Here is a 26,766-nt window from a genome sequence, read left to right as displayed (position 1 = left end):
CTTTTATCAACCATGTGAAGTTTCAGGCAGATCGGACATTGTGTGGTTGAGTTAAGGACTTCCTGTTCCATGGCGAAGCGTTGAGATTTGTCATGCCGCCACGGACACGCCCCTCTGTGAAAACTCTAGATCTTCACAATCTATCATCGCTAGAGCTTTCAGATAACACAACCCAATTTTGGTGCTGATATGATAAAATTTGTGGGAGGAGTTTGATACACTGCAAATCATGTCATTTCCTGTTGCCAGCAGGTGGCGCTATAACTGTATCTGCATATTGGCATGTAAACTTGTTCAGGTCAGGACTTTTATCAAGCGTGTGAATTTTAAGGCAGATCGGACAAGGCATGCCTGAGTTATAATGACTTCCTGTTTTGTGGCGAATCGTCAAAGTTTGCGAGGCCGCCACGGACACGCCCATCGACGAAAACTCAAAAGCTTCGCAATTTAACATCGCCAAAACCCAATTTTGGTGTCGATCGGATAAAATCCCTAGGAGGAGTTCGTTAAAATACAACGCCTGGAAATGGCAAAAACGCCACTTTTTCACCGCAGAAAGTTAAAAATATCTGACTTCCTGTTGGGTTTGAGATATGGCTCCAAGAGACTTTTTCGTATGTTTTGGCATGTTTGAGGTGTGTGACAATTTTCGTGCATGTGCGTGATTTGTATATCGGGGGCTCGTCTGTTTAATTTTTCTAGGTGGCGCTGTAGAGTCATTTTGCCACACCCACTTCCAAAGCCCATAACAAACGTAAATTTTCGCCACTTCTGAGTCGTGTGCAAAGTTGCGTGAGTTTTCGGGCATGTTTAGCCCCTCAAAACCGCGATTCATTCCGCGGAAGAAGAAGAATAATAATAATAAACGGAGCAATTCCAATAGGGCCTTGCACCGTTCGGTGCTCGGTCCCTAATAATAAACGGAGCAATTTAAATAGGGCCTTGCACCGTTCGGTGCTCGGTCCCTAATTATACAAAAGCAAATTGTTATGAATAAACTGAAAAAGCCTCCCGAGATGAAGACATTAATGCAGTGATTTTTCATATTTATGTAGGCTAGAAAATAAAATGTTTTGTAATATTTTAATCCTTTATATTTATTTCCTATATCTATTCTTATTTTATCCTATATATGTTCTTAATATTAAAAGTTTTTCATATGTAAAGATATTTGCCTATTGCTCTCTTGCGCGTATTAAGCAGTGTGTAAGCGAGGCGCAACTCTGCGCCGGAGTTTAGACCGGGTTTGTTTTGGTCTAATGAAAAATCTATAGGTGCACATCTGAACGCAAATGCATTTGCTATTTAAACAGCATGGCACAAGAGTTACGCTAAGCTGAAACTAGCAAAAGACTATTGCGCCACGCCTTCCGCCACATTGCACCGGGTGTATGATAGGGCCCTAGGTGCTTCAATGCTTAAGAGCAGAACTGCAATCTGCGCAAACTAAAAAAACTATTTATTTAAGCATCTTTCACCCATTTCAACCAAGCTAAACTTATTGCCAACATTTCCCCTCTATATACTGCGAATTTGTTTGAAATCCTTATTTTTTTACTATATTGAACTTTGGAGTTACATATGCCATTCCTAGCAGGTCATTATCTGGATTTTTTGATGCATTTGAATAAACATGTACCATATCTGCGTATTGTTCCATTAAATTTTCCCTTACATATATTTCCTCCAATTCTCCCATTCCCTCTTTTTGTCTATTTTCTAACATTTTTAAATCCATTACGGGTTGAGGCAGAACCCACAGAGGTACAGCAGGTAGTCTGGGAGATATACTTAACTCTTTAATGTTCACTTCCTCTACTAAATGTTCCACTATCCACCCAAAACTGTTACATTCACTTTTTCCATACTCCCAGCATTTCTGTAATACCCTAGTTGTAGGGTGAGACTCCTCCTGCTCCATTAGATTAACCCAATAAACTGCCATTAACTGTTTCCTCCTTAAACTAAGAGGCATTTCTCCTACTTCAACTTGAAGTGCTGACACAGGAGATGATCGGATCGCCCCACAACAAATCCTTAATGACTTTCTAACTTCTCTAGATGAGTCTTTGCTGCTGAACTGTACACAGCCGTAATCCAACACTGATCTAATCAGTGTAAAATATATAGTTTTTAAAGTCAATCTGTCTGCCCCCCAGACCTGCCCAGCTACACATCTCATTATGTTCAGAACCTTTTTGCATTTATCTTCCATCCTTTAATGTTCATTCCATGCAAGTCTATAATCAAGCCACATACCTAAAAATCCTATTTTTGATACCTGTTCTAGCTGTTAATTATATTATTTTAACTTCAAATTTGTTCCTTTACTTTTTTTGTAAACAAGACCACTTGCGTTTTTTCATTGAAAACTTGACACCCCATTTAAATGACCACTCTTCAACCTTATTTAATGCCTCTTGCATTTTCCTCATAATACAATCTAGATCTCATACCCTAAACCACAAAGCTCCATCATCCGCAAACGAAGACTTACTTATCCCCCATCTACTTTCTCAAATATATCATTAATCATTATAATGAAAAGCAACGGGCTTATGACACTCCCTTCAGGAGTACCATTCTCTGTCAATTGTTTTGGTGTTATAAATTCTCCTACTTTTACCTTAATTGATCTCTTGCAAAAATGTTTTAAGCCAATTAAACAATCTCCCTTCTACTCCCATATTTTCCATCACACCATACCATATCATAGGCCTTTTCAATATCAAAAAATACTGCTCCCACCGATTCTTTATTCATTAATGCTTTTCTTATATCTGTCTCCAAACATACCACTGGATCCATAGTCCCACCCCCCCAAAAATCTACTCTGATTTGGTGATAAATTTCTTACCCTTTTCCACATGATACATTAATCTGTCAGTTATGATTTTTTACATTATTTTACCTAGATGAGATGTAAGTGCTATTGGTCTGTAGCTGCTTGGATTACTATATTTTTTTCCTGGTTTCTTAATTGGAATTATTAAAAAAAAGTTTCTTTCCAACTCTTTGGCAAAATTGCTTCTCTCCATACCTTGTTGTAAATATCTAACATAACTCAAAGCCTTGTCACGTAAATGTTTAATCATAGTGTAACTTACTTTATCTAAACCAGGGGAAGATTCTTTTACTCTGTTTGTAACTCTTTATAGTTCTGCCATTTCCAACGGAACATCCAAAACACTACCCATTTCTTCTTTCCGTTGCTTTACTTGATAACACGTTTACTTGATAACACCTCCTCCCTGATCCTTACTCTATCCTCACACAAATTTCTAGAGGAGTTTACTTTGGTGAATGCTTCTCTTAGCATCATAGCCTTTTCTCTGTCATTCACCACCATCACATTTCCTTTTTGAGCACAGGAATTTCCACATCTTTTCTAATTCCTCTCATTTTTTTAATCATATTGCATATTTCCTCTTCTGGTGTACTTCCTATTTTGTTACAAAATTCCCCCCAGTATTCTTTTTTTGTTTTCCTTAATACTCTCCTAACTTCTGCTTGAACATCTTTATATTCTATTTAACTTTGAAAGTTATGTGAATTTGTCATTTTTTAAAAAGCCTTTTTTTGTTTTATGACTTCTCTGGATTTCACATTCCACCAAGGCACTATCTTCCTCTCCCTTCCCCTTTACTCTTTGGAATATATTGTTCTGCTGCCTCCATAATTACTGCTACTATTCTTTTGTTTATTTTATCATTGTCAGATATCTCCATTTTATCCAGTGTTTTTAACCCTTCTTCACTAACTGACATAAATTCTTCCCAGTTTGCTTTTTAATAAATCCACCTCCCACCAATCGTCGCACAGGACTGAGTGTGTGAGCTGCTTATATGAGTGAGTGTGGTTCATCAGTGTGATGTGCTGCAGGTGTGTGTGGCAATCAGTGTTTGTGCATGACGTCATAGTTTGAAGTCCGGTGATAGTGACCTCTGCTGGCCAGCGAGGGGAATGACTGGGACCGAGTCGGTGACAACTATACAGGTCAGCTGCATCTTGTGTTAACCATACTCCTAAGTATTTAAGGGAGTTTAGTTTCCAATTAATATTTAATTTATGTTGAAGTTTATTGTTTGGGTTGTAGCCAAATTATAAAATTTGAGTTTTTTGAATATTTAATTTGTACCCAGAGAGTTGTTTAAACCCTACAAGAACAAGAAGCAGACTAGAAAGTGATTCATCTGGATTGGAGAGATATAGTAGCACATCATCCGCATATAGAGCAATTTTATGGTACCTTATTAATGTTAATCCCCCCAATTGATTTTTCTTCTCTAATTGCCTGGGCTAGAGGTTCAATGTACATGGCAAACATCAGGGGAGAGAGGGGACAACCCTGTCTAGGTTCTTTTTTCTAGTTTTATCTTTTTTGAAAGACAATCGTTTATTTTTATCCTAGCCTCTGGGTTTGAATATAAACATTGAAAGCTTCTAACTGTATTTTCTGTAAATCCAAATCTATATTAAACATTAAATAAATATTCCCAATTTACAGAGTCAAAAGCTTTTTCTGCATCTAGGCTAACTAAAATTGCTTTAATGTGATCTTTTTTAATTTGTCGTATTGCATGAAGTGTCCTTCTTATATTATCTTGATTCTTCCGTCCTCTAATAAATTCTGTTTGATCTATGTCTATCAAATCAGGTAAAAATGTTTCAAGTCTCTTGGCTAAAATAGAGGCAAATAATTTATAGTCTACATTTAAAACAGACACAGGTCTAAATGAACTATAAAGAGTTTTATCCTTCCCCTCTTTAGGTATGACTGAGATAATTGCTTCCCTCCAAGAAGGGGGAATTTCTGCCACTTTAAGTGTCTAATTAAATGATGATATAAGAAGAGGTGAGATCTCTTTTTGAAATGTTTTGAACCATTCAGAAGGTAGTTCATCATTGCCGGATGTTTAATTATTTTTAAGATTATTTATAGCTTTATCTAATTCATCCTCTGTAATTTCTTTTGTTAGGAGACTATTTTGTTCCCATCTAATACAGGGAAGATCAAGAGAATCCAAAAAAAGCTTTAATTGATGTATTATTTACCTGTGTCTGTTGTGAGTATAAAGATTTATAATAGGTTTCAAATGCCTCTTTAATTTTATCCAGACTATACAATATTTTTCCTGAGTTGGGGTCCTTTATCTTATGAATTGAAACCTTTTGTTGTTGTTGTTTAAGTTTCCATGCTAGCCTTTTTGTTGCTTTTGGTCCCGTTTCATAAAAGGCTTGCCTTAGGAATTTTTATTTTTTTCTCTATGTCCTCTCTATACATCTCATCTATTTTATTTTTTATATTTTTGATCTGTTTTAAAATCTGGATATCTTTACTAGTTGCATGTTGTTAATTGCTTTAAATTATCTTTAAGAATCCTAAATCGAAGTTCTTTTATCTTCTTAAGGGTTGCTGTAATAGAAATGATCTTGCCTTGTAATACAGCTTTAGCTGCATAAGATTATAGGACTCCCATAAGATTATAGGACTTACTTCCCCATTATCATTATTCTCTACGTATAATTAAATTTCTAATTTAATTTGGGCCACTACTTCTGTTTTCCCTAGTATACTTGTATTTAGCCTCCATATTTTATCAGCTTTTCTGTCATTCAAATTTAAAGTGAGGTACAATGTTGCATGATCTGATACATCGGCCGCTTTCATTTCACATTCTTTTACCCTGTGTCTGTCCCTGCTAAACATAAAAAAATATTAAATTCCACTGTAAACTGCATGGGGTGAAGAATAATGGGAGTATTCTCGTTTTGAGGGGTGAAGATCTCTCTAAACATCTAATACTCCAACTCTTTTAATGAATTCTAAACTTCTTAACTGAGTCGTTTTAATTCTTTTATTATTGGAAGTGTCCTTTTGTTGGTTAAGAACTATACTGAAATCACCTCCACATATTGTTATTCCCTTAGTCTCCATAGCCAAAAGGTTGATAATTGTATTGAACAGCGTTTTACTGCCAGGGGGTGCATATACATTTACTAAAGTGATTAATTGTTCATTTAGTTTTCCCTAAAGCAAAATATATCTGCCTTCTTTATCTGATATCTCTTTTAGCAACTCAAAATTATGTATTGATATTGAAACTCCCCTTTTATTATTTTTCCAAAAAGAACTATAAAAAGTTTGTGTATATCCAAATTTTTAAAGTTTATCATGTTCAATTCAATTCAATTCAGCTTTATTTGTATAGCGCTTTTACAATGTAGATTGTGTCAAAGCAGCTTCACATAAATGGTCATAGTAACTGGAACAGTGTGGTTCAGTAACTGGAACAGTGTGGTTCAGGTTTTAGTGTTTAAGTTCAGTTCAGTTCAGTTTAGCTCAGTTCAGTGTGATTTAATCATTACTGAGAGTTCAAACACTGAAGAGCAAATTCATCGATGCGTAGCTCTACCAATCCTGAACCATGCGAGGCAGTGGCGACAGCGGAGAGGGAAAAAAAACTTCACCTGATGGGAGTGAAGAAAAAAAACCTTGAGAGAACCAGACTCAGTTGGGCACGACCATTTTAATTTCTCCGCTGGCCAAAAGTCTTGTGCAGAACTTCATTCGTCGTGGTTTAGGCTGGAAGATGGCCTCAATGAAGACTCGTCTGTCCCTGGAGCGTCGCTGGAATCAGACACATGTTCTCCACTCCCCACGACCATCAGCGCAGCAGCAGCTCAGGATATGGCCTGGTCCCGGATATGGAATCCTTGGGATCATCACGTCGCTGGTCTTGGATCCAATCAGTGACTCCGCCTAATCTGAGGACCTCGGGATGAGTATCCCCAGGTGAAAATAGAGAATAAAGAGAATAGAGAGATGGGGAAAGGTGTGTTTCTTGCAAGTATATGATTTTTTTTTTTTTTTTTAACGTTTCATTTTGGCCATAACCTTTCTCCTCTTAATTGGATTATTTAACCCATTTACATTTAAAGATGCAATTTTATTTTATTTTATTTTACATATCTCTGCATGGTAATTTCAGAAAGTTAAGTTGGCAACATTTAGAACTAACAAAAAAGATAATGAAACTAAACAAAAAAACAAAGAACATTGGCTTCCAAAGTTGTGGGCCATGTTTGACCCCGCAAAAACCCAGCTCCAGTCCTGGGGAGAGGCATTTATTCCTGCCTCTTGCAGGGGTCCCTCATTTAGATAAGAAAAATTCTCTAATAACATACCAGTCTAATCACTTGTGCCCGGTCTTTAGCGTTATTTGTAAGTTGTGTATCATAACAGTGCTTCTGCATACCTCTTTAACGTTAACAGTCAGCGGTGTTTCTCAACAGTTAATCTTCATTCGGTGTTTGTCTCTGAAAGCTCTTCAACCTTTCCTGAACACGATCAGGAGCGATCTGTCCAGCTCTTAGCCACTGGGTACGGCGTGTCAGTCTTTCTTCCCATCGACACCAGGGGTCTTGGGATACCTGCTGCGTCATCGTCAGATCCACCGTATATCCTCTCTTTTTCAAGTCTTTTGTAGCTTCAGTCGCGTTTTCTTAAAGTTGTGGTCCTGTCTCCCAGTGTATTCGCATCTTGGCTGGGTAGGGTGTCTGAAATCGAATTTTGTTCTTCTTGAGGACTTTTTTCACTTCTTTATATTTCTTCAGTTTTGCATTAATCTCCATGGGGAAATCGTGCGCAAAGAAAATCGCCTTGCCATCGTGTTGTGGTTCTTTTTTAATTGATTTTTTAAATTAATTAATTTTTTAATTAATTAATTGACTATAATCGATCTTGAAGTATTATTATTTTGAGGTCTAGGACCGAGAGATCTGTGCGCTCTCTGTACCTGCAGTTTTTAGCAAAGACGTGATGAAATTAATCATGGACATCCCTTCTGCTCCTTCCTTAATACCGTATATTTGGGTATTATTTTGTCCCGATAAGCCCTCAAATCTGTGACCTTATTCTGCATCATTTTTTGCTCTTTCAAGGTGTGCAGTAAGGCATCCTTTAGTTCAAGGTTTGCCGACTCGAGTTCAGTTATTCGCTCCTCTGCTTCATTCAGTCTTGTGCCATGTGACTGAATATCTTCGGAGATGCCTTCTAGCTTCAAGTTTATGTCGCTTTTCAGCTTGTCCACTTCTGTTTTCATATCCTTTTTGAACTCTTCTTTGAATTGGCTGAATTCTTTTTTTAAATCTGTCTTCAGTTCGGAGATATCTCTGCTGAGTTCTCTCACTGCTCGCAAAGTTTCGGCTCCATGTTCTTTCTCAGGTAGGCCTAACTTGTCGTTATCATTCCTCGTCTCCTTTTCCTCCTCGCTTATTTTTGGCTTTGAATTCCCCTTTTTAGGTTTTGCCCCATTTATTTTGAAGTCGTCTAGTGCAAAGCTCACTTGAATTGGTAAAAGTATAAGGGCTTTTTGAACACCTTGACCGGGAGAGTACGTTCTATGCTGCCATCCTATGGCTCTACCTACCGGAAGTCCTGGACTATGGCATTTATGTATGCATTTGCAGCTATTTTCAGAAAAGGTGACATTAAATTTTGCAACAACATCCTTCAAAACGCTAAGAGGGTGTGAGTAAAAAAAATTCCAAGGAAGCACCAGGCTCTATCAAATGCCAGAACACACGAGCGACAAGGATGGGATTCGAACCCATGCGTGCAGAGCACAATGGATTAGCAGTCCATCGCCTTAACCACTCGGCCACCTCATCACATATTTTCCTTTCTTGTCTGGTGGAGCCTGGACTGTGGCACATATTTGTATATGTATGTTTCTGCAATTATTTTTCGGTAAGATGACTTACAGTTTTGCCATATGAATGACAGAGCATATGAACGACAAGAATGGGATTCGATGGACTCAGCCACCTCGTCATGTATGTACTCACTTTCCTGATGGGGGCTGGAATATGGCATTTCTGTATGTATTTGCTTCTATTTTCGGTAAAGATGACGTTAAATTTTGCCACAACATCCTTCAAAACGATAAGAGGGTGCAGGTAAAACACCTTCCACGGAAGCACGCGTCACCAAAATTGAAATGAAATGTTACATTTTATATTGTTGAAAAAGATATCAATATTAAAAAATGTCTATATTAAATGTGAAATATATTTATTTGTTTAAATATAGTCAGTGAAACACTATTCAGTGTTTATTAAACTCATCTGGTCATTGTCTGTTTCTTTTAAAGTCTTTCAATTTAATATTAAGCCTTGAAGGGCAAAACCTAATTCAATTCACAGGCCATATAATTCAATAAATACAATTCAGTAATTCATATAAAGCATAAAATGTCATAAATATTAACATATTAATTAGATAAAACTAACATCTGCACTGGAAAAATATTTTTAGCCCAGCTTTGTAAGCTCAATTTAAACAAGAAAAATATTCATCCTAAAACATGAAATAAATGTTATAGAAACCAAAATATAACTTTCTCAAGTATCAACATATTGTTACTACACCAACTTATACATTTTTTGATTGTATTTCTTGAAAAGTAAAGCTTCAATGAATGATCTGGCAGATAGAACCTCATAATTCCAAGCGGAAAATGACTTGTTTTTTTTACTTCAATTCGCAAGTGCAAAGTAACTGACATGACAGAGACCTTAAGGGTTCTCTAAATGCAAATGATCAATGTATGAAAGAGAAATGCTACACACATATTGTTTGATATATGGAATGCTAGTGGATAAATGGATAAATGGTATACCATCTTTGAAAGCATATTGATTTTCTTTAAAGTTAATCACCCTTCCTTCATCGCTGTGCATTTCCAATTTATTCTCTATCTTTGACAAGAGTTATTGAAAATCAATTTACTAACTTGAAAAAAAATAGACCAAAAGAATGGAAAGAAATTATAGAAAACAACAGAAAGACCTTCTGCAGTTGCTATTGATCTATTTAATGGCTCCTACATGACATGGAGTCCAAACTATTGTGTTGTACTGATGTCTACACCTACAACAACCAAAAACCCAACCTCACAGTAACCTGTTGTGTTTTAGCAACATCTACACCAATCATAAGCCTAAACCTCACGTCACGGTAAACTTTTGTGTACCCTAAAGGTCTGCACCGACCACAACCCTAAACCTTGCCTAATTAAAAAGCTTAGCCATGGAGCCTGGATGGCTGAGTCGGTAGAGCATCAGACTTTTAATCTGAGGGTCCAGGGTTCAAGTCCCAGTTTGGGCATATAAGACCCTTTTTGTGGAGCCACAGCTTTTGCGGTTGAGCTATTGCTTGCCGAAAGTTTCATCTGGATGCACCACACCACACGTGTGCTAGCCATGAGGACATGGCAGTACATGTAGTTGTGGCCGAGTGGTTAAGGCGATGGACTCGAAATCCATTGGGGTTTCCCCGCGCAGGTTCGAGTCCTGCCGACTACGTGCTGTCAGTGCGCAGTATTTTAATTTGCGACCTTCCTTGATTGTTAACAACTCCATTGTTTCTTGTGATAAGGGATGTGATGGTAGGCAAAAGCCACAAAAATAAATCGGCAGCCATGGTACCTAACTGCCATGGAGGCCCTCCATTTTCAAAGATATTTGACAGAGAGTGAAGGTCCAGTGGTTGTCTCGTAGCTTGCCGTGATCGTATAATGGTTAGTACTCTGCGTTGTGGCCTCAGCAACTCCAGTTTGAATTCGGGTCACAGCAGATTTTTCAAGGTGATATTGGCGTTGGACTCTGTGTTGCCATCCGTAATCTCCAGCCTCCTTTTAGTGCAGGCTGTGCTAATGGCACGTCCTGAATGTTTATGTTTCCTAAAGTGTGGAAGACTAGGGATTCGATATAAGAGAAATAGGATCTTTGATGCCAGCATGCTGTGTAGATAAGTACTGATCAAGTCACGCTTCTAAGGCATGGAAGGAATCTTTTCAATTGTTGAGTCTCCATTCATTGCCACAACAACAGTAACCCCTTCTGCAGTTGCAATTGATCCATTTAATGTCTCCTACATGACATGGAGTAAAACTATTTTGTTTTACTGATGTCTACACCTACAACAACCATTAACCCAACCTCACAGTAACCTGTTGTGTTTTAGCAACATCTACAACAACCACAAGCCAAAACCCCACGTCACGGTAAATTTTTGTGTACCGTAAAGATTTGCGCCAACCACAACTCTAAACCTTGTCTACTTAAAAACATTGTCATGGAGCCCGCATGGCTCAGTCAGTAGAGCATCAGAATTTCAATCTAAGGGTACAGGGTTCAAGTCCCCATTTGGACCCTTATAAGACCCTTTTTGTGGAGCCACAGCTTTTGCAGTTAAGCAATCGCTTGCCGAAAGTTTCATCTGGATGCACAACACGTGTACTAGCCATGAGGACATGGCAGTACATGTAGTCGTAGCTGAGTTGTTTAGGCGATGGAAACCTGTTGGGGACTCCCCGCTTAAAGCAAGAAGCTTCTTCTCAACCATTTACCCCAGTATGCAGAAATTTTATAGGCTTGTTGTCTCAAGTTAAATGTCAGTACTTTTATGTCATACACCTCTTTAACAATATCATACCATTTGCCTACAGATGGAGGATCTTCCTTTAGCAATTTTTTTTTGTAATGGCCTTTTTGCTAGTTGTTAGTATTGTGTTAAGAAGATACACATCATTTTATGGTATTTCTGCAGAGTAAATTCCCAGGTACATAGTTTTAAAATAACATACCAGATTCAATCTCATTATTGCATTTATCTCTTTATTTAAATCTTTTGTATAATATTACAGTCCCTAAATATGTGGACATGATCTGCAAATACAATTTCACATTTTCTCCAGCATTCACCATTTTTTGATCTCTACTTTGAAACTATTTTATTTTAGGTGAAATAAAAAACCTGATAACATTTCTCCAAATAAATCCCCTCCATTAATCGGAATTAATTGTGATCATTTGTGTTTCCCAAAGAGTCAATCATTCCTCATTTGTTAGTATTAATTTGGCTACCCTTTCCCATTTATGTTTTGTATACATTATTGAGTGTTTCTTTGTTAATGTCAGACAGGAATAAAGTCTTGATACTAGTTTTTTTATTAACCTTCTTTTTGTAAGCATCTATAAATACCTGCACTACTGTTGTTTTTATGTCTTCAGAATCTCTTATGCTTTTATTGAAGTAGTGTCTAACGTGAAGGTAATGGAAAAAGTCTTGTTTATCTAAGTTATATATATTGGAAAGTTGTTGAAAACTTTCTAATTCATTATCAGTAGTGTTGAGACAGAAGGATGTTATGGCCTACAAACTCCATTGTTTAAATCTTAGATCTAGTTTTGCTGGTTTAAATTGAATATCATGTTCAACCCCTCTTAATATCTTAGCTTGCTTTTCACATTTAGGATTCTTTAATTCTTTGTACCAAATTTCTAAAGAGCTCTTTTTCAGGGAATTCAATTTATGCAATTCTGTATGGTTAGAGGTTTCTATCTCCTAATAATTATTGGAGAGGTAAGTGGATTAGTAATTGTTCAAATTCTTTCCACTTTGCACAGTATTTGTCATTGCACCAACAAACTATGTGTCTAAGCTGTGCTGCCTTACAATAAACATCTAATGATGTTTTCCGTTCCAAATGAAGCGAGACACTAGTTTTTTTCTATTCATCAAATTGGCTTTTTGGTTTCTCCACTGGTAAAGCTTTAAAGAGAAAAAGTGTGCATGGTAATATATTCACCTTTATTATCTCTATTCGATTATATAGATCTAAAGATAGAAAGGGCCATCTGTTCAAATGCTTTATTATAGTTTCTGTAATGGGAAAGTCATTTATTTTTATAGATATCTGATAGGTCTGCAGAGATTTGAACTCCCAAGATATCTGATAGAAGGTATGATCCATTTAAATGCATAATCCTTGTGTATTTTATCATCTGGGTTATAGTTGCATTAAAGAGTTTGTGTTTTAAGTAAATTTAATCTATATCTTGAATGTAATCCAAATTTGTCAAGAAAATGCATCACCTTAGGTGAACTAAATTCTGGGTATGTAAGAAACAGAAACACATCATCAGCATATAAACAAATTTTATGTTCTACATCTTTAATTTTCACTCCCCTTATTTCTGCATAATCTCTGATTAGTTGTGCCAATGGTATAACAAAAAATGCAAATAAGGAAGGACTTAATGGGCACCCTTTTCGACATCCTCTAATATAATATGTTCTGAAAATATCCACAGTTATTTTAATTCTAGCTGTAGGAGTTTAAAATAAAGATTTTAAAAACGTATAGTGTCATTCTCAAATCCAAATCGTTGCAGAACCAAATATAAAAAATCCCAACTCATCGAAAGCTTCTTCTGCGTCTAGGCTACTTAGAAAAGTGCTAATCTTGTTTTGAGCTATATAATCTATTACGTGAAGGGCTCGCCATATATTATCATATGTTTGTCTTTGTTTTATAAAACCTGTTTGATAAGTATCTATTAGGTCTGAAAGAATGTCCTATAATCGTTTAGCTAATATAGATGCATAGGGCCCTATCATACACCCGGCGCAATGTGGCACAAGACGCAAAGCAATTGCTATTTGCTACTTTCACCTCGGCGCAAGGGTCATTTTGAGGCATTGCGCCAAACTGTTTAAATAGCAAATGCATTTGCGCTCGTATGTGCACCTATAGGCATTCTGGTCTAAAAAAGCAAGCGTGTTTTGGCGCGTTGCTATTTTGAGAAACTGTAAATAGTCTGTTCTTTAGACCAGAACAAAGTTGGTCTATTGTTTGGCGCAAAGTGCGCCTGGCTTACACACTACACACAAGATGCAGACCAATACGCAAATATCATTACATATGAAAAAGATATAATATATTAAGGATATATATATAATAAGGATATATATATATATATATATATATATATATATATATATATATATATATATATATATATATATATATATATATATATATATATATATATATAGGATATAAATATAAATGATTAAATTATTACAAAACATATTAATTTATAGCCTACATGAATTTTAAAACCACAGCCTTCATACTTTCTTCATCTTTTTCAGTTCATTTAATTTGCTTTTGTATAATGTTATTATTATTAGCAGTATTATTTATTATATCCATGTTTATATTTGTTTGATTAAAAACAGGCTTAGATTTGCCCACCTGTCAGGTTTTAGACCATATGGGGCACAGCAGGTGTATTTGGAAATAACTCAGTTTTTTGAACACACTTGATTATCAATGTTAATGTATTTGTTTGCTGGAAATTAGAACTGAATTTAAAAATAGTTTTAAAACAAATGTTTGCGCTTAACAAACAAAATTAATTATTTATAGGCTAATTGATGTCTGTGTGTAAAGGTTTCCCTATCCACGAGAGCAAAAGCAAAAGTGAACTTACTTTACGTCATGTAAATAGCAAATGCGCTCATGACGCGACGCAACTGGCTCTTAAAGGGAATGGGAGATGAGTTGCTGATTGGTTTATTCTCAAAACACACCTATAACTCATTAAGAAAATAAAATCAACCCTTTTAGACCATGCGCCATGGCGCAAAACGGATTTTTCCATCCTTAAATTAGCAAGTATGGATTCTGACACGCCCTCAAACATTTTATTGAGTTCCACTTTAACTTCTTTGATATTATTAAAAATATCTGGATATTTACCATATTTAGTCTCTAAATCTTCAAGTTGTATATTTAGATTATTTATGTAATTCCATTTTTTTTTCTTGATCCCCACATTATAAGTTTACCTCGCATAACAGCTTTAGCTGCGTCCCATCGATACTAGGTGACACCTCTGCATTATTATCATTATGTTTTAAATATACTAATAGTTCTTTTTTAACATATTCTACACACGTTAAATCATTCAAATGTTTAAGTTTAAATCGCCAAAATGTCTTACTTGGTTTATTGTCCAGGTACACTCTTAAACATACTCCTGCATGGTCTGAGATGTCCCTTGTTCCAATTTTACAGTCTTTTATTTTATGTTGATCTGACCTAAAAATAAAAAAACAATTCTATAATGAGACATGTGGGCAGAAGAGAAGAAAGTATATTCCTTTTTTAAGAGGAAATATGTCTCTTCATACATCTATCGAGCCTAATTATTTCATCAAATATCTTATTTGTCTAGTTTCTTGACTAATTTGCTTATTAGAAGATGAGTCCAATTTTAGGCTGAAGTTGTACATTCCAGTCTCCCTCACAGATCAACGTACCTGATGTCTCCTTGGCTATAACACTTACTATTTTTTTGAGAAATGCTTTGTCTTTTTCAGGTGGTCTATATATACTAACTAATGTAACTTTGGTATGGTTGGTAGTTCCTTTAATTAGGTTATATCGCCCTTCTTTATCAGTAGAAATTAATTGGAAGTTGATTTTATTTGAGATTAATGTCATTACTCCTCGTTTACGACCATTATTATATGAGAAAAAGAAAACCTTAAATCCCATTTTTTCTAATTTCCTATTTTCTGTATCAGAAAGATGTGTCTCTTGCCAGAAGATTATCTGTTGGTTTTCTCTTTTAATTTTAGCCACAAGTTTGCTTCTTTTAATCGGATTTAGTAACCCATTAATATTCAAAGTAATTACTCTATATTTCTGTTTTTGCATATACTATAATCAGATATTATTGCAAAGATCACTGTGATCGGAACACGAAAAACACAAACGTGAATATCTTGAACCACATAAAAAAAATTAAGAAAAAGATCTCCAAACCTTGAAGTCTTAAATAACTTCTTAATGTGAGAGGAAAGCCTTCCTTTTCTAAAAAAGCCCTTCCTTGCTGTGCCTATTGCACTCCATGTTATTTAAATATGGTTTAGGTTATCATATATGATGTAAAAAGGAGGATTAATACCAGTGTGTATGGAAGCGCTCTTTCTATGCTGCTACATGTGTCAACACCATACTGGAAACCATCCCATGTGTTTCTCAAGCTGCCCCGAATGAGTGAAACTCTGTACACACTAGGGTTGGGTATCGTTTTTTTTTTTTTTCGATACCGGTGCTAAATCGATACTTTTAAAACAATACCGGTGCCAAAACGGTGCCTGAATCGATACTTTTTTTTAGCCACAAAATGATGGTGGATGACTCTTCAAAAAAATTTTATTTGACAAATTTTTCTTTTTTTTAAATAATTTTAATAGAACAACATAATTACAGTTTAATGTAAACATCAATTCATATTGTATTACATTAATACATTTCCTTTGATCATTTGTTGGTTAGCATGAATTTAAGATTTGCATTATGAAATTACATTAGCTTCCTTTTAACCTGTGGGGGGCGGGCAGGGGCCAAGTAATTTTAGGAGCACATTTTAACAAATATATCACAAAATACTTAAAACATTATTCAAAGTCATTTGTTTTCATCCATTACTCTGCAGTCTTCATAAACAAGATAATTAAATAACTTAAACTCAAAATAATCTTCCTTGTTCATTTATTTGACAAGTAACGTTGGTGTAGGAGAACACATTTCTAACATTCAAGTACATCAAGGCACATTGTTGCACCTGTAAACTTTAACAGGCCTACAGCTGAAGTCGTTTTATTTTACTCTCCCATTCATTTAAAATAATGTTTCTGAAAACTTTTACAGTGTTTCCTAAAACATAATTATTCTGGAGTCATAATAAGTCCTATTTCTTATTGTTTATTCCATGAATAAAAGCCGTTTTTAATTTAAAAAAATAATAATAAGGTCAGTAATATTAGCCTCCTTAAGAAATATTTACTGTATATTTTTGACTTACACAACAAATCAGTTACAAAATAATTTGACTAATTATTTTAACTTTCGTAGTGAACTGATTAAAGGGGTGGTCCAGAATGTAATTTTAAGGCTTGGTTGTGTTAATAAGATGCAAAGCAATGTGTGCTCATGTTTCACTTGAAGGAAATCATGTTATTTTTTCATATATCTCACTTTGATTATACACAGCTACTCAGCTAACAGGAAAACGACTGTCATATTTCCTAGTTCCTCTAAAAGGCCCACCCTCAAGTGACTCTGATTGGTCATCATCATAATGTGCTGTGATTCGCCGATCGGCTCCACGTCACGCCTGGAGAAGCACGCGCGTTGTGTGTAAACAGTCAGTCAGTTAACACGTGTCTGTAACGAGTGAAAATGGGATGCGGCTCCTTTAAAAGTGTTTCTGTGCCATTTATTGTGTTTATGTGTGTGCGTGTATATACTATGAAGTGTCTGTAACATGAGAAGTGCATGTGCGCGGGATATTTATTGTTCTTTTTCTCTCATGCTCGGATTAAGTTATTTTCTGTGGTGACAGATTAAATCACAAGATGTGAGATGAGACCCGTGTGAGCCTGGATTGATTTGTTTTTGCTGTTACACTCCAGTTGGGAGAGCATTGCTGTATTTTTTATTTTTTTTAATCAATGCGTAACAGGACGTCTTTCACGCATATACGGAATATGCCTGTGTAAGTAACATGATTCGTTCACATATCTTTTGCGACTTTATTGTCTTGAGTTGAACGCATGGAAAAGCTGCCTGAAGACAATCAGTGCAGTCGTGCACACACATAAGAGACACACTGCCATCTCACACAGAGACGCGCATGCTGGCCAAGAGTGCGTGTATGTATGTTTGTGTATGTGTGTGTGTTTACAGCCGTTTGACTGATAAGTATGGATTTGTAGCTAAGTCGTTAGTGATGAATATAATTTCCCGTTATTTACATTTATGCTACAACACACCGTTAAGGCTAGACGCTGTACGTGTCATGATCAATTTTAACAAATAAAAACACTTACAGATCATGACTCAGTTCACAGCGTCTCCTTGCTCCATCTTTGAGGAGATTTTAGCCGAATCCAGCACTGAACTGGGAGAGATTCTGGAAGCTGCGTTTTGTCAAATCATGCTTGCTGTGTATTTTATAGTTCTCTGGAACATAATTAATATTGAACTGTAAGCACTTCTGTGTTTGGGTCGTGTCATTTGGAAGCCCAACAACAGAAACAGAGAAGCTCTGTGGAAACAGCAGGATGGCATTTCTCCCTCTGCAGTAGTTACAGCGCCTCTGGCAACGGCCTTTACCTGCGCAGTGTGGGATGCGCAATAACAAACTTTTGAGATCTCACAGGGGGCGGAAGTATTTTTTGTAGTCCCCAAAATTCGTTCATTGTAGGCGTTGCTAAGCTAACTCTAAAAATCAAGGTCTCCCTTTGCATTGAACTTTGAGCATTTTACATTCAGAGATGCTGTTTATGTTCACACAGCTACATTACACATCAACTAAAGTTTAAAATATGAGATCATAGTGGACCACCCCTTTAAGTCTAAATTACCCTTTAATCTGAATAAAAGACTAATAAACACTTAAAGGGACTTTGTCTTGCAAAATAACTAGTAAAATGTTCTGCACTGACTGTCAGCATAAAAAAGTAACGTTAGATATTAAAAACGAGTTAGTTAAACTATTATGTTTAAAAATGTGTAGTAAATAAATCATGTGTTCAAGACGGAAATCAGTTGAATATGACTTACATGAGCGTGACTGAAAACTACATTTGATCAATGTGTTACATCTGTTCTACATGTGTCATTAAGTTTGACATGTTTCCCTCTTAACGTTACACACACTTTTGTAAAGACAGTTGCTGTGTAAGAATCCTTGCTTGTAAAATTTGCTTTAGAATGCTTAGTTTAGGCAAATTGGATGAACGTGATCACACATGTTGATCTGAAGAGTGTTGCTCTCGCTCACCAAAAACCACTGGTTCCAGGCTAAATGCGCTGTACTGTGTGTGTTGCGTGCGTCTGTTCCCTAGCGACAATAACAATTGCTTAATATCGCTTGTCCGTATCCCTCAAAGTTGTTTAGAATTAAATGTTTAGTGATGCTGTGACACAATGCCTATATGTGCCTTTTTTCATGCACCCCTCACGTTCATGCCGCAGCACCGAAATTAAGCACCGAAATTCATATGCTGATTTAATACCGATACATACCAGTTACCAAGGTAGCGGTGCTAAAATGGCACCGGGTTTCGTTAACCAACCCTAATACACACTGATCACGTCTACAGTTTATCTCCAGTGTGAATCCTCTGATGTGCTTTCAGGGTTCCTGAGTGAGCAAACCTCTTACTGCACTGTGAACACTTGTACGGTTTTTCTCCAGTGTGTATCCTCTTGTGCCGTTTCAATTCTGCAGCTGTAATAAAAGTCTTCTCACACTCCAAGCACATATACTCTCTCACACCAGTGTGAATCTTCATGTGTTTTTTAAGGTATGATTGGCTAAAACTCTTCCCACACTGAGGGCATTTGAATGGTTTCTCTCCAGTGTGGATCATGAGGTGTTGATTAAGGTGTGATGAGTGGATGAAACTCTTCCCACACTGAGTGCATGTGAAAGGTTTCTCTCCAGTGTGGATCCTCATGTGTACATTAAGGCATGATGATTGGATGAAACTCTTCCCACACTCAGTGCAAGTGAATGGTTTTTCTCCGGTGTGGATCTTCATGTGTCTATAAAGCGATGATGATTTACTGAAACTGTTCCCACACTCAGTGCATGTGAATGGTTTCTCTCCAGTGTGGATCCTCATGTGTAGATTAAGGGATGATGATTGGCTGAAACTCTTCCTACACTCAGTGCAAGTGTATGGTTTTTCTCCGGTGTGGATCTTCATGTGTCTATAAAGCGACGATGATTTGCTAAAACTCTTCCCACACTGGGTGCATGTGAATGGTTTCTCTCCAGTGTGGATCATCATGTGTTCATTAAGGTGTGATGAGCAGTTAAAACTCTTCCCACACTGAGTGCATCTGAATGGTTTCTCTCCAGTGTGGATCCTGATGTGTTGATTAAGGTGTGATGAGCAGTTAAAACTCTTCCCACACTGAGTGCAAGTGAATGTTTTTTTACCGGTGTGGATCTTCTTGTGTCTATAAAGTGATGATTTGCTGAAACTCTTCCCATATTGATAGCATGTGAATGGTTTCTCTCCAGTGTGAATCCTCATGTGAGTCTTTAGTTTGCTTTTGCTTGCCAAACTCTTTCCACACTGAGTGCAGGTTAAACAACTCTTGTCTCTCACTTTTAAAATACCATCAGTCACTAAATGAGTTTTGTCCTCAATTTTGACATGATGTTCCTCTTTACTCTCCTCGTAGTCTTTAATTAGGTCTGAAATAAAAATAAGTTTACTTTTTAGTAAATCATTAAAACTCTCAGTGAAAAGGCACTTTAAAAAATTTCCCATTAGAACAACTTTAATTTATCACACCAACTTCAAGTTCTCTAGCCACACCCAGACCTGATTACTACCACACACGTTCGCAATCAAGAAATCACCTAAATAGGACCTGTCTGACAAAGTGAAGTAGACCAAAAGAGCTTCAAAAGCTAGACATCATGCCAAAATCTAAAGACCTTTAAACACAAATGAGAAAGAAAATACTTATGTCACTAGTTAAAAAAAGAGTGAATGGCTTTTCCTACAGCTGGTGGAGGAGACGAGAGTACGGTTGGAGTTCACTGTAGTGCATACATTTGTTTTTACTGTAAAATCCTCACCGCGTGCGCAGATTTAGGAGACATTTATGCAGAACGCATCTTTGCACCTAAAAGCGCCAAACGCAGCACCAGGAACAGATTAAAACAGTTGTTATGTAAACTTGAAGTAAAAAAAGCCTGCAATGCTTGCCCCGCCTTTGTGCTCTATTTATTGGCTCACTGCTCTACAACTGAATGCAAATGATTGGTTAATATCAGCTGTCAATCACTCAGTCAATGCCTTCTGCCTTCAGATGATAGGATAGATGCGAAAATGTGAAGCGCTGAAGATGAGAGAATGAAAATAACAGACAGGTTTACCTTAAGTTATTAATAATGGCACATCTTATTAGTAATCATGTGCTGAATGTTAATCCACCATTTACACTTTTCCAAGAGTGGATAAAAGACTTCTAGTGGCTTTAAGTCCGCCGGTAACCGTGTTTGGCACTGAATCTACACATTTAAGCGCGAGAGGTATTGTATAATCCTTCATTTAATCCTCACGATGCTGTCAGCCGTGCAAGCAGCAGCTATATGTAACATTTAACACAGCTCATAAAAAGACTGTTATTGCTATTACGATGACATGCAAATAATAAGTTATATATCAATATAAATGTGGGGCGGGGCGATGGATCGTGATGCAGGCCCAGCATCGTGAAGTTTGTCGGCCATCGGCAATGGCAATTGACTTCTTAAAAAAATACTTATTCTGCAAGCGGAATGACTCCTTGAGGATCTCCACATAAGATCACGCCAGGTTCATTATGAACATGGTGAACGAGCTGGCAGGTTATTGTGTTACCAACTGAAACAATCCTCAGCAGCTGGCGTTATAGTAGCAGTTAGTAAGGATGATGGCAGTATTATTACTGATCAACAGGGTATTAGTGATCAATTTAAAAACTTCTATAAAACTCTTTACAGCTCTAAGGTAAACTTAATTGAACGTATTGAGAGCTTTTTTAATTATTAAGAATTACCATCCCTCTGTGATTTAGATCAGTTGACAAAAGAAGGGATTTTAACACCTTCTAAAATTAAAAATACAAAAAAAAAATTAAAAAAAATCAGAAAAGCACCAGGCCCTGATGGCGTCCCGGCTGAGTTTTATAAGAAGTTTTGTGCCAAGTTAACACCCCTGTTGTGCAAGGTATTTGCTAAAGCTCTTGTATCGGAATCACTCCCCCCTTCATGACATCGGCTGTTATAACAGTACTTCTTCAAAAGAGTAAGGATCCACTTAAATGTGAACCTTATCATCCGATCAGCTCACTCTGCTGTATAAAATCCTGCCAAAAGTGCTGGCAATCAGAGTGGAGTCAGTCATGAGAAAGATAATTCACCCAGATCAAACTGGTTTTATTGTTGGGAGACAGTTATCTTACACCCTTTGTTGCTTATTTAATATTATTTATTTACCTAAAAATAATACCAGTCCAAAGGACTTAATTTCTTTAGATGACCATAAGGCATTTGAAAGAATTGAGTATATCTATTCATTTACAGTGCTTAAAAATTTGGTTTTGACCCTGGACCAAATGGCTTGTTTCCACTGACTGGTACAGTATGGTAAAGTTCGGGTCGGTACGGGTCACCTTTACCAGGCTTGCGTTTCCACTACCAAGGGTACCCTTTTAGTGGGCGTGGTGTATGACAAAGTTTCAGTCGACGTCATTTTCGCTCGAGAAAATGTCTACAGTAAAGCTGCACAGGTCGTTCACATATCATATGAAACGCACTTCTCACAAAACAGGTGCTTTACACACATAAGTACTTGTGTATAAATGTTTATTACTAACTTTTCTATGAACATTAGTTGATTTTAACTGCAGATCAATGACGGTGCGAAATAGCCTACTGTAACGTCTGTAATTATATAAAGTAAATAAATAAATGAAGATATATGAACACATACAGACCCTTATAGTCTCTGATATGTTACCAACTACAGAAGAACTACACAAAGCAGACATTTCGTCCTTAATTAAGTTCAAAACAACACAAAGTATAGCCAGGGCCGGAGCAAGCTGAACTGCCGCCCTCAACCCTAATGTGAAAATGAAAGTGACCGGTTATGAAAATGAAGTGAGGTGTCGCAGACCTCTTAATCAGCACACTATGCGCGGATATAACTGAGGACGCGCGGGTGCTGAAGGAGGGAGGGAGGGAGGTGTCGCGGACACTGCGCTCTCTATTCTGCCGCCCTATGCGCGGTTGTAACTGAGGACGTGCGGGTGTAGCGGACCTCAGTTCTGCCGCCCTATGCACGGATATAACTGAGGACACGCGGGTGCTGATGGAGGTGTCGCTGAGACCGCCCTCTCTATTCTGTTGTCTATGGGCGAATATATCTGAGGACGCGGGTGGTGAGGGAGGTGTCGCAGACATAACTGAGGACGCGGGTGGTAAGGGAGGTGTCGCGGATGCCGCCCTCTCTATACTGCCGCCCTAGGCGGCCGTCTAGGTCGCCTCTATGGAAGCGCCGGCCCTGAGTATAGCCTCCAGTCAGTGAAAACCTCTCATCTGTGTCTGTAATATTCAGCAGCAAATGTAGCCTCTGTTAGAGAGTCATTCCATCATTCCCAGTTCATATTAGTCTAAAAGGTGATAATAAAGATTAAGACAAGGCAGTTTGTTCACGTTTGCTGAAGAAATAACGTGCTCCTTGGCTTCGCCTTTTTTCCGCGCCCCACTCCTGCGTTTGTCTTTTTCTTTCTGATTGTGTCACAGAATGTGTCCCGCGTTTGTCAGCTTCTCACAGGACCGGGTTTCCAAAGCTTGTCAATAATCAAGCGCATATATTATTATCAGCTCAAGAAGTTTGTTATTTCAGATAGAGACGCGCGGCGAGCACAAGGAAGAATGCGAAACCACTCGGGCTTCAGACTGGCTCGTAAAAAACTACGCGACACAGGGTAAATCCGCTCTTCTCTATGGCTTTGTGGCTGTTTATCAAGATGACGACAGGGTTTGTTTGAGCCCGGATCGACCATGGCTGCATTTGTATTTATAATTCCGCTGTAATCTCTCGCTGTGTATTTTAAACATGGCGGGTCCGTTATTTAGATTCTGGCTTGTTGTGTCTACGAATGACGTATCTCTGTAAACCAATAGCGTTCAGCTGCGCGTCTAGCTCCGCCTTTTAGGGCCTACTCACACTATGCCATCCGTACCGTGCCCAGGCCCCTTTCCCGGATCGTTTGAGAAGTGTGAGTGCGCTGAATCAGGCTCAAGCACGGTTCACTTGGCCGGCCCTGGCCCAGTTGGAAGAGGTGGGCCTGAGCGCGGTTCACTTGGGCTTTGGCGCGGTACGCTTGTGTGTGAGTACAAAACGCGCCAAAGCCCAAAACTGAAAGCAAGACATGACTTTTAAGGGAGTGTTTCATATGGATTTATTAATCATTCTTACTTTTCAGTGAACGCAAACTGCCGTAGTTTATTAAAGACGAGAACTCCTCACAGCACGACAGCTGCGCGGCTTCAGCAGACCTCCTCATTCCTGCAGCACGAGAGCTTTATGATTGTTTATGAGCGCCAAAAGTGGCGGATCTGTTCGGCGAAATATCTGACTGCGTGTCACCGCATCCCTAAGGACTGTTTGGTGAAATATTTGACTGCATGTCACTACATATCAAACGACTGAAACGATATAACTAGAGAAATCTCCACTGTGCTGCTGAGAGAGCGCTTCACACTGAACAGCGCAGCAGTGATGACGTAAGCGTGCCGAGGCCCGTTTGTGGTGTGAGTGCGGGCCGTCGGGGCAGACAGGATGGGGGACAAGCGTGCTTTGGCCCGGTTCGAGGCAACTTTACCTAGTGTGAGTACGGCCTTAGTGTTTGGGACCCTTTCAAAAGGGTGCCAAAAAAGTGGTACGGTACGGTTTGGTTCGGTACGCCTTTTAACAGTGGAAACGGCCATAAAAGCGTACCAAACCGAACCACTTAGTGGAAACGGTCCATAAGAGCTTGATTAACATGGTAAACAATATAGAGACTTCTAAATGAATGAATGTGCGAATATAAAACCAACTTTACCTCTATATGACTGAGTTGGTGTTTGAGAATGAAACCAACCTATTTGTTCCTGCAGATCTTCCTGTTTGACTGTGAATGTTTCTTCAATCTTCACATCTTCACTCTCCTCTTTAATAAACGCCATCTTCATAACAGTGTGGAGATCAGTCGCTTCAGCAGGATTTTTTTCTCTGTGTTTGGACACTTTATCCTGTTTAAAATGAACAAAACAATAAAAATATCCTGTTTAAATAAGTAAAAAAAATTAACAGAAATAAAATAACTTCTCTTCAACACTTGCTTCAACAGTTACAAAAACGAAATCAGGTATGTCCAAGCATAGAGGTAAAGTTGGTTTTTATATTCGCACAATCAGACTTTTCTCTTAATAATATAACTTCATAAAAGTATTATTTGCAAACTCTAAACAGTGAAATCATATTAGCAGCCAATGACTATCAAAGTACAACATTGTTCACAAACCAATAAAGAATTTGTTTAGTAGTCATACTTGCATGCTAATTCAAATCGAATATTCAAAGTAACATGGTGAACAATAGAGACTTATAAATGAACGAATGTGTGAATATAAAACCAACTTTACCTCTATAGTACTCCGTTTCTCATACATAGGGATGTATATTTAGAATGGAATGGCATCATGCTATTTAATCATTTAAACCTTCATTAAAACACCTATTACACACTGTTTCTGTTTCTTTAGTTTATTCAAACAATAGTTCTCATTACTGTGAGTAAAATAATACTAAATAGTATAAAGTGTTCAAATAATGTTGTCAACAGCAGCATTATGCATTAACAGCATAATTTAGCATCAGATGAAAAAAGCCTAAAACTTTAATCAATCGCTTTATATAAGTGTAAACGCTTTAAAACAAACCTTTCTCCAGCTGAATCCAGCGCAAGAGCGGCGCAGACTTATGACGTCACATCACGCCAAAATAAAAGTCTTTTCTTTTGTTTCGCTTTTTTTGCTACTTGCTGTTGCAGTCATGACTTCTTGATACATTTCTCGCTCGTTTTCCACTTTCTCTCCCTCTCTCTCTCTCTCTCTCTCTCACTCTCTCACACTCTCACACACACACACACACACACACACACATATATATACATATATAAATAATATATATATATATATATATATATATATATATATATATATATATATATATATATATATAAAATATATATATATATATATATATATATATATATATATATATATATATATATATATATATATATATATTCAGTATTTGGAGTTGATCAAAAGCTTTACTCTAAACGTTTTAAAGACAATTTTAAAAGACTTGTTTAATCCACTAAGACTAAGTGTGTATAGCAGGAAATCTAACAGGTATAACAAATAAACTGATGGGTGTTTTGAGCTGAAACTTTACAGACACATTCTAGAGACACAGAATTATATTAAATGCTGAAAATGGGTAAAATATGTGCCCTTTAAGTATAAAAGTACCCATTACTACTTCATGTTTTAGTTTCACTAGCTTGGTCATTATCACTAAAAAGTGCCTTTGATGTCCCATGATTTAACAATATTATATGGACATAATGTGCAATAAAGAAACTCTGATGTTTTGATATAATTGTTAAACCTTTACGCACATGCAGGTAGACTTATCAGTGTTTTGAAATATGTTTTTGTAAATTTTTGCGTCATTCTTTCATTGAATGGATGTGATTTTGCCATGTCCACACACTGCTCAGACAACTTCAGTGAGTCTAAAATGTTGGTAAATTAGATTAAATTAAAAAGATTTGGAAATATTCTCATTATCTTTAACAGGTTGTTTAACAAAATCAATTTAATAACTTTTATTTTATTTTATTAATATTATATTAATCATTTTGCACGTGTCCTTGAAATTGCTGTCCACCCTGTCATGATGTGGTAAATGCCCCTTTAAGACCACTCTGATGTACTCATTGGCATCCTCGTGTCCATTTTGCTTTTCTTCAGAGGAAGTGAAAACATCTGCTGTGCACACAGTAACTATCTACACTTATGTTTGCTATTTTTCCTCATGTTGTGTTTGAAACTGAATGTTGTCAAGCTTAACATGTCCACCCTGTCAGAGTGAAATAGTAATTATTATTTTAAAAAATTCAGATTCAGAGATTAAAATATAGCTTATAAACTGTGTACAAAGAGCTTAAATAAGGAAACACTAGTGATGTGACTGTGCGCCGA

General features: G+C 37.1%; 2 protein-coding genes and 2 non-coding genes across 6 annotated transcripts in view; 2 read left to right on the top strand and 2 right to left on the bottom strand.

Moving 5' to 3' along the window:
- LOC141375011 (uncharacterized) overlaps positions 1 to 26,766 on the top strand; it is a 181,020-nt gene that overhangs the window by 85,939 nt on the left and 68,315 nt on the right. The gene's annotated exons all lie outside the window — the stretch shown is intronic.
- Positions 8,592 to 8,673, bottom strand: trnas-gcu (transfer RNA serine (anticodon GCU)). Its single transcript has one exon. It is a non-coding gene; the product is annotated as a tRNA-Ser (tRNA).
- trnas-cga (transfer RNA serine (anticodon CGA)) lies at positions 10,287 to 10,368 on the top strand. The gene has a single exon. It is a non-coding gene; the product is annotated as a tRNA-Ser (tRNA).
- On the bottom strand, positions 17,609 to 25,474 carry si:dkey-40j3.3. Of its 2 annotated transcripts, none has more exons than XM_068220331.2 (3): positions 25,435 to 25,474; positions 24,555 to 24,744; positions 17,609 to 20,142 (listed from the first exon to the last, which is right to left on the bottom strand). In XM_068220331.2, exons 2-3 carry the CDS (start codon positions 24,682 to 24,684, stop codon positions 19,031 to 19,033), a joined length of 1,242 nt encoding a protein of 413 aa, XP_068076432.1. In that variant the 5' UTR covers positions 24,685 to 24,744; positions 25,435 to 25,474; the 3' UTR covers positions 17,609 to 19,030. The 2 variants fall into 2 exon arrangements, with proteins under 2 accessions (XP_068076432.1, XP_068076433.1); XM_068220332.2 differs by having other exon boundaries at positions 24,594 to 24,744.

Source organism: Danio rerio, chromosome 4 (assembly GCF_049306965.1).
Source record: "Danio rerio strain Tuebingen ecotype United States chromosome 4, GRCz12tu, whole genome shotgun sequence".
NCBI classification, from domain to species: domain Eukaryota; kingdom Metazoa; phylum Chordata; class Actinopteri; order Cypriniformes; family Danionidae; genus Danio; species Danio rerio.
Note: the sequence above shows the minus strand (reverse complement) of the source record. Positions and strands in the feature narration are given on the sequence as shown.